This window comes from Perkinsus marinus, assembly GCF_000006405.1.
Source record: "Perkinsus marinus ATCC 50983 genomic scaffold scf_1104296931260, whole genome shotgun sequence".
Lineage (NCBI taxonomy): Eukaryota > Perkinsozoa > Perkinsida > Perkinsidae > Perkinsus > Perkinsus marinus.
This window is the reverse complement of record NW_003215828.1, coordinates 20238-30898: the sequence shown is the minus strand read 5'-3', so window position 1 is coordinate 30898 and position 10661 is coordinate 20238. Positions and strand designations below refer to the sequence as shown.

Genomic DNA, 10661 nt, shown 5'->3' with positions numbered 1-10661 from the left:
GACAGATCGGTACGGGATGAAGGTCTTAACATGAGAACGAACGCCTCTGCATAATCTACATTAGCACTTGATGAAAATTTGAAAAGTAGATGTGGTGTAGTCCCCAAACGAGTAAAGTATTAACTCCTATTCCATTAGTGATGTAAACTCTTATTACTCAAATTGATTCAATTCCACGCTTTCAAGAGCATTAGTTCCCTCTAACTAGTAGTAGTTTTCCATCTTCATTTGATGGAGACTCTGCAATATTCCTCATCGAACAATGCACGGCCACAGTATAATGGCCACCACAAGGAAGCTCCAGCACTGTCGCCGACAGCTGCTCCCTTTTCGTTGTGACATGCGTGCTTCCTGTCTCATACAACTAACCCAAGTCCCCAGAAACAAGTGTTGAAGCGTGACCGAGAAATTTCGCAACAATGGCATTAGGATGAAGTAGTGACACAGGTAAGGGATTACGTATAAATTGGCTTGAGCTAGAGAGCAGCATACATCCTCTAGAAGGAATACAACTCCTCCTTCTGAAAGAGCCATGAGATGGAAACCATACTCGTATACAGCATGGTACTACCGGCTTGCCTTGTTCGATATCTCTGGTCTCAGTGAATGTGACAATTTCCCTCGAAGGCGCCAAGCGCTTGAAGCCCTACACAACTATATACAACCCACTGAGAGGTAAGATGAACCTACCTCTTCCCAGTCCTCACGGGCCAATGATTTGCGCATCTCAGCCCGGAACTCTTTGAGATCCTTGACCATAGACCTAGATAAAGCAACTACAATCCCTATCACTCCCACTGCAACTCCCACCGGAAGTCGTTCGGAATAGCCTTCCTGTCCGCAACCGCAGCCGCACGTTGTTGACTCGCAAAGTCGCGACCGCCAGCTTCGTATTGCGCTATATACTGCTTGTAGTCCTTCCTGATACTCTCAAGCTCCTTCTCAGCCAACAACTGATTCGGGTGAGGCCTCCAGTCCGAAAACCACAAACTTTCTTTCGAGCACTTATACCTACGACTCCAACCCATCAGAATCAGCGAAGGCCATGTGGTGCCTCTCACATAAGGCGGCCCTGGAAGCTCCAGATACAGTCAGGCAAGAGGGCACGTGCCCTGCACCGATAACGACAGTTCCCCCGAACTGGCCGCCACGTTTCGAGCTCGTCCAACATGAAGGCCACGCCTCTTGCCACCATCGTCTCCATGGAATCCTGTGGCTTGACCACTGGGGTATTTTTCAAGCTAGTTTTTTCAAGGATTCTGCTGTGGGACCGGTGGTAGGCTCAGACCTGATGATTCCTTCAAGGTCCTCATGGGCTGCAAGTAGTTCTCCTTGGTGAGCAAGATAGTCCACCCATGTTTGGTCCGAGTCGTCCTTGTTCTCATCAACATTCACGAGGCGATACCCAAGATCATGAAGAGTTTTCTGGCCGATGAGGAGATCGAAGTTGACCGGTAGGAGGTGCGCATCAACGATGTAGAAGTTAGCCTTAATCACGTTTTCTTGTGCCAGGAGTCGAATTTCTGCCATGCCCTTCAAGGTTACTTGGCTGCCGACGGAGTCAACAGAGAAGCCATCGTGAAGGTCGATAAGCTTGAAGCGGAAATTCGGTAGAACAGAGAAAGACACCAGATTGATACTGGAGCATGTATCGAGACCCGCTTTCAGGGTTTTTCTCTCTGAACTAGAGCTCCCCCCGAGGAGTACTTTCACATCACCACAAGTCAGACCATTACCACCACCCAATATGTAGGTTTGTCCATTACGGGTTCGCTTAGCGTCATCAACTTTGCTCTCAGATATCGGAGACTCGGTCTTGACCTCCACGGGCTTGGACTTCAATAGTGGACAGTCTCTCTCCCACTGCTTGAGGTCAATTCAATTCAATTCAATTCAATTCAAACTGTTAATTAACGAGTTACATGCTACATCTGAGCGTATCACTCATCAGTAACAATCGTATACGAGACCTCCTTATCACGAAGCAGCTTACTGACAGCAGAGTTACGTTTAAGCAGAACGCTAGCAATAGTTGAGAGTAGAGAGGACGCTCTCGGAGAAGTGAAGGCATCATAGACCTGCTGGGTTGACATGTTAGGGCCTGCTGGGCAGGAAAGTAGTAGATGGTCTACAGAATCAGTAGATCTACCGCAGAGAGAGCAACAATGGCAACGCTTGAACGAAAGCGGAATAAGGGCTCTAATGGCAGCGCGACCCTCTTGATGAGACATCACAGAACTGGGGAGAGGGAGTGGGATCAAAGTACCGCAACATTCAACATAATCGATGCCAATATACAAGCAACGAAGGGCACGTCCCAAAGCATCAGTAGTTACCTTAGCAGAAGCGAGTAGGAAGATATCATATGCTTTATGTTTGGCAATAGCAGGATGGGAGGTAATACAGTCCACCATAAGACTACAAGAAACACCGATAGAGCCAGCAAAAGCCACAAAACCGCGCCACATCTCATTCACGGGGTCACTCATAACCATGACAATCAGGGACTTGTGAATATGATCACAATTGTATATAGTGTTCCAGCAAATCAGAGCGCGCTTAAGATGTAACGCACTAGCAACCGGGACTTGCAGAGCAACGTAGAGAAAGGCAGTTGGCGTCCATCCTGGTAAGCCTAGACCAATCTTCACAAGTGTATTACAACAGATATCCAGGGACTGGGGCTTAGGAAAGGCTAGGTCATGGCCGTAAAGTAAAGCACTCCATCCAACTGCAACCACAAGTCTGATGATGAACAGAGGAGCCATAGTACGGTAGACCGATAAAGCACTAGAGATGGCTGCGATAGCACGCGATTTACGATGTAAGGGTACCCACAGATTCCTTTTGGAGCTCGTAACAGGAACACCAAGATATAGAAAATCGAAGGCAACAGAAATATCTTGCCCATTCAAATTGAAGGCGAAATTACTCGTTTGACGTAAGCGAGTACCAAGGGGAACTACGAGACTTTTTTCAGGGGCGTATTCGTTTTTCGTCTCAACAGCCCAGGTAGCAGCATTCTCAAGACGAGCATTTAGCTCTCCGACACACTTGGGCAAACCTCGTCCCTGTACGAGAACAGTTTGGTCATCTGCAAACAAAAGGTGGTTGATCACTTTCAGATCCCCATTTGGGAGGGAAACTTTAGGAGCAAGAGTAGGTGATCCAATCGCAAGTTTGGTGTTGCAGACCTCCATAGAGAGATTGAAAATGGAGCACGCAAGGACACTTCCTTGCGGGACTGAACGACTAACAATGAATGGTTCCGAGATGCCACAGCTAGTAGCAATACGGACTTTACGGGGTCTCATCATAGCCGAAAGAAAAGAGCGTAGTCTACCAATCTCAGAAAGGTTGCGAATCAAGGGTAACAGAACCGTAGGCTCCGCAGAATCATACGCTTTTCTCAAATCCAAGAAACAAGCAAGCAAAACTGCGCGTGTACGCTTTGCATCAGCTTGTAAGGCTTTAAGAACAAAAGCCTGAGTGATACAAGAGCGACGCGTTCTGAAAGCAGCCTGCTCCCAAGAAAAAACCTCATTAATAATGGAAGAGATTCTACTCAGGACACATTGTTCAAGGCATTTGAGCATCATCGGCAAGAGACTAATCGGCCGACAGTCTGAACCTCTACTAGGTTTAGATTTCTTAGGAAGAAGAACGCATGTAGCCGACAAGAGTTCATCTAGGCTCAAGCTACCGTTTAAAACACCATTCAGATGAGATGCAACGATCTTGCAGACGAGGTCATTACAGGAAGCCAAACGCAGAAGTGATCCATGGACTAGATCCGGACCAGCTGCTTTGCTAGTGGGGGCCCGCTGCAGACAAGACCTAACTTCATTTATAGTAAAGTCTCGATCGACCTCACCAATTGCTTTAGAAGGCATGATCCACTCCGAAGATGGGATGGGCGGAAACTTGGACTGCCAAATAGCCTTCCAATCCTCAGCGCACTGGTCGGGGTCTAACGATACGCCTCCCTTATTCCGGCGACACATCTTGGCTGCTTTCCAACATCCATCAGTATCAGCGGTGAGTTTAACTAAACGTTCACGCCGAAGACGATTGCATTCAGTACGGGCAGCACTGGCAACTGATCCCAAAACCAAGCCACGGATAAGACATCGGGGCCACCGGCTGACATACTGAATCTGGCGACGGCACTTATTCAGTACCATATTTCCTTTGCCTGGGCAGATAGGGGCAACTTCAGAGGCAGTAGCACGTAATAGGGAACACAAGGAGACTAAGGTCGGGTGCTCATCAGCGGTATCAAGTCGACGAATGAGTGTAGCACAGAAAGAACCTGCCTTCTCAGGCGACGATTGCAGTTGAGAGACCGAGTAGGGTAGCCTAGGCCGTGACTTTGAGCCAGGTGTTGTGAGGTTTACAGAACCTAGGAGAGGATCATGATCAGAACATCCTTGGGGGTCGAGGGTATGAAACCGATTGGGGAAGAGATGAGTTAATGACTCAAGAGTAAGAACATAGTCGATCTTACGACCTGACCGAGATCGAGTAGGCGAATCATCACAAAGGCGTCTGAAGGGCCCGTCACCAGTGATAAAACCGTGGAGAGACTCTGCACTGCCACTCAAACAACCACCAACATCGCGAGAGATGTCTACATTAAGATCAGAACCAACTATGACTGGCTTATTACTTCCCACTACTGATGAGAGAGCCAGAAAAATAGCATCTAAACGCTCGTAGTGTCGAGGACTTTGTGTGCTGAGGGGACATGCATATGCAGAGCATACCACAACACCACATGTTTCGTAGATCCCAACAGCCCAGTCCCGTTCACTCCATTCTTGCACTGTTCGGACCGCTGTTCCTTTCCGCACCGCAATGCCCACTCCACCCTTCCTCTTGACTGGATTCACTGTGAAGAAGGAGACATTATCATAGAGATCCTTGAAACGGTGGGAGGCGCCTTGAGTCTCTTGAAGGATTGCACAATCAAACCTACTGCCGTCAAGGCCTTCCGCAATAAGACGAACGGCGTCAACTGTGAGCCCACCAGTGTTCCAGGAGAGAAAACGCACCTTCGAACAGTCAGGTGAGGGGTGACAGGATCGCTTTGTCAGAGTTTTATCATAGAGTAGGTTAGCACAGTCAGCGACTCGTATGATTCTCCACAAGACGGAGTGAATAACCGGAAAAGGGAAAACCTTACATTTCATTGCAGATTTAATCGTTCGAAGGCATGTGGAAGATAGGGCACACATGCAACAGTCCCTCTCTACTGCCTGAAGCATACCAACAGCTTCTGAGAGCCTCGTTATGTAGGATCTCATGCCTCTTACAGCCGGTAAACTCTTTATCTTCGTCACGAGGGCCGAGGCTGTCCCACTCTCGCCCATAACCAGCACCCGATGCAAAAGGATGCAGCACAGCCAGTGTTCACTTTCGCCCAGAAAAAGAGTCCTACTAATTTCGCTATGCGAACGCCACTCAAAATTGTCCACACACACCAGTTAAGGGTACGGCGCTGATCGCGAGATAGAGAACAACAAAACCCTTGGTCAAAACAAGGGGAAGGAAAAATTTTCCTCCAGGCTCGGGTCTGTTGCCGGTGAATTCTCCTTCTCTCAGACCTGCGGTAACGTCTTCTTGCTATCGCTGCCGCAGAAGCTGTGCCGCGACGAGTAGGTCTGCGTTTCCTCCCTTGTATTTGTTCCTGCATCTCCTGTGCTGAGGGAGCAGGGCACCAGCGTTCCCGCGTGGAGGGGGGGGAGGGCATTTCCGGAAGGAAAAAGAAACGCTCCACTGCTTGAGGTCACCATAGTAATGATAGCCTTTGGACTTGGGCTTGATGGACTGGTCTTTTGCTTTGGCATCCCTGTCCTGTTTTTGGCTGGGAGCGTTCTTGTCAACAACAGAACCAGAGGTAGGCTTAGGAGTAGACGTCTCCTCGCGACCCTTTAGTTTGCTCGCATTAGGTCTCCTGCTTCATAGAGGTTCCACGCAGCTCCCAAAACATCGTCCACAGTGAGTGGAGCATGGCACTCGGCTATGGATCTCAGTTTGTCTCGGAAGGTTTTCAACTCGCGGGAGGATCGGAGCTTGGGGAGATGTTGTTCACGAGTCACTTCACTGGGCGAAGTTCACTCTCTCTGAAGTAGGCATAACAATCGGTGAACCACTTTATCAGTTTGTCCCTCCTGACTGTCCATGCTATCGCAGGTTCAAGCTGTGAATGAAGGACTTGCTCATGCGAGAGGAACTCACTCCACGTTTGACCAGTCTTGGGCAGTACCGTGCACCACTTGCGCAATGTCGTTGCGGGATGAATATCCCTGAATGGAACAGAGATCTCAGTCCGCACAGCTTCCAGAACCTCGAAGCAAGACTCCAACCAAGACCTGAGAGCTTTTGCAGTTCTCTCTTGATCATTCGGGGTACCTTTGTCGTCCGAGATGGGGATGTTCGTCCAGGCCGTAAGTGCTTTTCTGTTGTTTATACAATGTTCTTGAACAACCAGACCTATGTTAGGGGGAGCAACATAAGCAAGGAGCATAAGGGTCATGGGAGCCAGCAGGTGAGCCAAGGAAGAGCAAGATCTGATCTTCAACCATTTTCCTTCAGTCCATTCGTCAGGCTTTGTCAACCGAGGGCCTCGGTCCGAGGCAAATCCCAACGGGATATAAAACGACCAAGAGTGAACATTTGTTTGCCATCTGGGCATAGTAGAGACAGACCTTTAACCTGTGTATAGAGCGTAAAACGACCAAAGCAAAGGAGAGTGGTAACCAAAGTAGCAGGGTCAGCGAGCGTCCTCAGGGCTTCTCATCTGGCAAGTCCGGGAGCTTAGTCTCGTTCTGAGCCACCTTTTGGAAGGTCTCCTCAAGACAGAGGAAACGATTCTCGAATGGTTTCTCGGATGAGCCCACCTGTTCGTCATCGAACTCATCGAGATCGGCGTCAGAGAGACTCTCCTCCCAGTCAGTTGGTTCGCATTGGAGATCCTCCAGCCGATTCTTCTGATCATCACTCAGCTGCTCTAGAAGTGAAGCTTCCTCCATAACGGAGATCTACACTCAACTGTCATGTTATCCTCATTAACGAATACCAATGATGCTAATCAGTCGGTGGACCCGTTCTTCAACCTTGCTAGGATTGAGTTTCCGCTCGCCATCGTGATCGATTTTGAAACGAGGTCAGCCATAGTGTTCATCTTGAGTAGTTTTGGTCCTATATTGAACCGATCTGGCTGCGGGCGCTGGAACTAATGAGCTTGTAAGCTCGGGAGGATTTGGTTCTTGCCAAATTCTTGGTGGAAACTCGCTCAAGCGTCATACATTTCGGCTCAGGCCAGAAAATCTCATTCAGATCCGTGTAGGATCACTCCGTAGTCTTCGCGGTAGGACACTCAATTCGATGTCCACGTTTGCTGCTGCAAATAAGTAATTTTCTTGCGCTAGTACTATTCTCGAGGTTTAATCAGTTGAGAGAGTCTCCCTTGGGACCGTATGCATCAGAAAATGCGGTTTCCACTCAAAGCATTGCTACGGTATTTGTACATGGTACGAATGGTCGTGTGCCGTCCTAATTACGGCACTGGACACTCCATTATGTCACGGGCACTCGCACATTCGACGTGACTCTTAGCTCGCCCTTGAGACGAGACGCGAATGGTAGTAAGCCCCGTCTCCTTTGCTACCCATTATTCTTTTTACTGTTGTCCCTCTCGGATTGATCCTCCGATTGCGTCGACTATCGAGTTATTAAGTCATCACATCTTTTACCGGGATCAACCATGTCCTACACCTATCCTACCCGCTTTGTCAAGCTCCTCGAGAACTACTATGAAGTTCACTACGTTCACCGTGATGAACGCTCTGGTATGGCCTTCTGTCTAATCGAGGAGTGCCACGTGCGCGAGCACCCCCAGCTCGCTGATCTACCGTACCTTGGAGAAACTCTGTCGATTCCGGGGTCGTCTGCCTCTGACCCTGCCCGTCTTTACCACGGCCTGTGGATAAGCTCGGCTCAAACACATGGCTGGAAGATCTCCCTGGCCACCGCTCCTGGTGGGATCCCCCTAAGTTATGGCATGATTTCGTCTGACGTCCAGATAACGATACCACAACTTCCAGAGCAGGTTTCATCCCAGCTGTCTGCGCCGACAATACCTCCTCCGGCTTCTCCACCACCCATCAATGACGGTTGGCTCCGAGCCCCGGCAACTTCGTCGACACAGGCTTATTACTACAATACTGTGACTGGCGTCTCCCAGTGGCACCGGCCCGTAGGGTATTCTTTCTCCGACGATCCTGTGGTTCCTTCCTCAACCACGCCTACCACTCCTGCGCATGGCTCCGGGTACGCCTCCTTGAACGCACCCAGCCATCGAGAGGCTACTCCTCAGTCCCCTTGGCGGGACATTCGCGTCAATTCAGCGAGTCCGTCTCCCTTGGTTCCGCCGTCTACCGTTACCACACCCAGCTCAAGACTCCTTCCGAAGTTCTTCGAGGCCCCCTCTGAGGACAAAAATAAGCCCTTCACCGCCACTGAGCGTAAGGCCTATCAAGCGGCCGCTAGGGTGTTATCTGATTATCCGAAATTTGTTGGTAGCGGTGATAAGCGCAACGTCTCCTCGCTCATTCAGCAGGCCAATCTACTGTCGGTGAAATATGCCTGGTACGCTGTAGAACTGTATCACTGGTTGGTATCACACCTATCGGAGAGTGTTTCGGAAAAGGTTCTTCCAACGGGCTCTCGCAGTCATGGAGCCGCTGAGCAGGAAGTGCGGCGCTTGGTGGCTGCTCTCTACGACGCCTATGCTCGCCCTACGGATAGCATTGTAACTTGGCAAAACATGGTCAGTCTCCGAATGCGTCAAGGCACATCTCTGTCTGCCTTTCTGGACCTTTTCCAGCAGCGACTGCTCGATTACGAGCGCACTAACGGTAAGCTATTGGATCAGTATGCCTCCGACCTCCTCGTGACGGCCCTGTGTCATCCTCATAAAGAAGGTGTTCTAGGCATTCGTCGGTCCACTCCTGACTGCTCCTTTGATGTTATGGTTAAAGAGCTGATGTCTGAAGAAGCTCTTCGTAACCCCAAGGAGCCATCGTCTGCAGGGCCGGTATCCCAGATTCCCAGCAGGTCGTCACTCTCGACCCACGTGGAAGAGATTGCCTGCACACAGGCCAGGGAGAATCCTGGGACGGCCACTTCTTCATCAGCACCCAATTCTCGAGACTTCGGACATCGCCGCCGAGGAGCAAATAAACGAGAGCGCATCCGGTGCACGAGATGCCTTGATCGGGAGCCTCAATGCCGGGGAATTGCGAAGTTCTGCCCTGCTCCAGCGCCGGTCGACAAATCTGAGCGATGCCACTTCTGCAACAGAACGAAACTACGCTGTCCAGAACCTAAATCGTGTCCATGGAGAGACTCCGTATGTTGCCACCGATGTCGTCAACGTCACCATACTTCGCATTGTCGCATGCCTCTAGATCACCAAGCCACTCCCACGGCCGAATCCTCATCAGCACTTTCGATGGAGGCTATGACTGTAAGGGAGATAACGCCTGACGCTGTCGAGATCGCTGCGGCCAACTCCACACTTACGCCTGATCAGTCTCTGAGATATATCGACTTAAGCTTCAAGACTACTGATGGTGCTACAGCCGCATTCATTGGTCTTCTGGACTCGGGGGCAATGATGCACGCCTGCTCTCCTCAAGGGTTTAACCGCCTCACGAGGGCCGGGGTAAGCATCGAGAATACTGGTCGGCAGTGTTGTGCTACCTTAGCCGCAGGGTCAAAAGTCCTGGGTTGTTCAATCTTCCGTCTGAAACATGTGCATAAGCACTTGGAGTTCCCAACTGAGATCGTCTTAATCCCCAACTTGAACAGGGATTTCCTCTGGAGTACCTCGGTTTTTAGATCGTACTCTCTACCTACAGTCTGGATATTCGACTCAGCCGGGGACCGCTTACTCAGTCTCGTTGGCAAGCCTACTGCTGTTCAAGCCGCTTGGCGAGGGTTCCTACAGTCCCTGAATGAGGCGGCTGGACAGTCTGTGGGTATACCTGACAGTGCTGCAACCACGGACTCTACTCTCTCGAAGGACTTGTCCACTCTCTCTGTCGGGCTCGATGATGGTGCTCCCGATTGTTCTAAGGAGTTCCTCGAGATCGCATTCTCGGATGCCCGACCATTAGTCGTCGCAGATCCACCATCTGAGATCACATCTGCGGTTACATCGGAGGGCCCTCTGAATCTCTCGTGTCCTTCCCGATTCGGTCATCTTATCCGGTGGATCGGCCGTCGACCTTCAAACGACTTCCGACCCTTCCTGGCCAAAGCACGCTCTTTGGCAGCACGCTTACAGGCTCAGAATTTGTACGAGGTCTACGACAATGAAATTCAAAATTTTCTGAAGAATGGTTACATACGGCCTACTACTATCGGTGAGGTACGGTACTGGATGTCTCATTTTCCGGTGGTGAAATCAAGCACTGGTCAAGGTCTGGAGCCCTCTCGTAGCTCTATGAAAGTGCGCCCAGTTTTCAACGGGGCTCCGTTGGCTACTCTTGTGCAGTCTTCCTTACCAGTTGGCAGTGATCAAGGGGTTGTGCAGTCTCTATCTCTGCTCCGCAGATATCCTTACTTCTGCAGCCTCGACCTTCGCCAAGCGT

The 10661-nt window shown here is 50.2% G+C and overlaps 5 protein-coding genes across 5 annotated transcripts; 2 read left to right on the top strand and 3 right to left on the bottom strand.

Moving 5' to 3' along the window:
* Positions 1 to 497: 497 nt before the first annotated feature.
* Pmar_PMAR008887 (hypothetical protein) lies at positions 498 to 1530 on the bottom strand (the record flags this gene model as incomplete). The annotated part of the gene is made up of 6 exons (XM_002786716.1): positions 498 to 521; positions 572 to 646; positions 691 to 763; positions 811 to 1011; positions 1062 to 1112; positions 1289 to 1530. The coding sequence occupies 6 exons, from the start codon at positions 1528 to 1530 to the stop codon at positions 498 to 500; spliced, it is 666 nt and encodes a 221-aa protein (XP_002786762.1).
* A 410-nt stretch (positions 1531 to 1940) lies between these two features.
* On the bottom strand, positions 1941 to 3317 carry Pmar_PMAR008886 (hypothetical protein; the record flags this gene model as incomplete). The annotated part of the gene is made up of 1 exon (XM_002786715.1): positions 1941 to 3317. One exon carries the CDS (start codon positions 3315 to 3317, stop codon positions 1941 to 1943), a length of 1377 nt encoding a protein of 458 aa, XP_002786761.1.
* Positions 3318 to 6788: 3471 nt separating this feature from the next.
* Pmar_PMAR008885 (hypothetical protein) lies at positions 6789 to 7034 on the bottom strand (the record flags this gene model as incomplete). The annotated part of the gene is made up of 1 exon (XM_002786714.1): positions 6789 to 7034. The coding sequence occupies one exon, from the start codon at positions 7032 to 7034 to the stop codon at positions 6789 to 6791; it is 246 nt and encodes an 81-aa protein (XP_002786760.1).
* Positions 7035 to 7768: 734 nt separating this feature from the next.
* Pmar_PMAR008884 (hypothetical protein) lies at positions 7769 to 8175 on the top strand (the record flags this gene model as incomplete). The annotated part of the gene is made up of 2 exons (XM_002786713.1): positions 7769 to 8042; positions 8087 to 8175. The coding sequence occupies 2 exons, from the start codon at positions 7769 to 7771 to the stop codon at positions 8173 to 8175; spliced, it is 363 nt and encodes a 120-aa protein (XP_002786759.1).
* Positions 8176 to 9517: 1342 nt separating this feature from the next.
* Positions 9518 to 10433, top strand: Pmar_PMAR008883 (hypothetical protein; the record flags this gene model as incomplete). Its single annotated transcript, XM_002786712.1, has 1 exon — positions 9518 to 10433. A coding segment is annotated over one exon (916 nt), but the record flags the coding sequence as incomplete, so codon positions are not given.
* Positions 10434 to 10661: the final 228 nt, after the last annotated feature.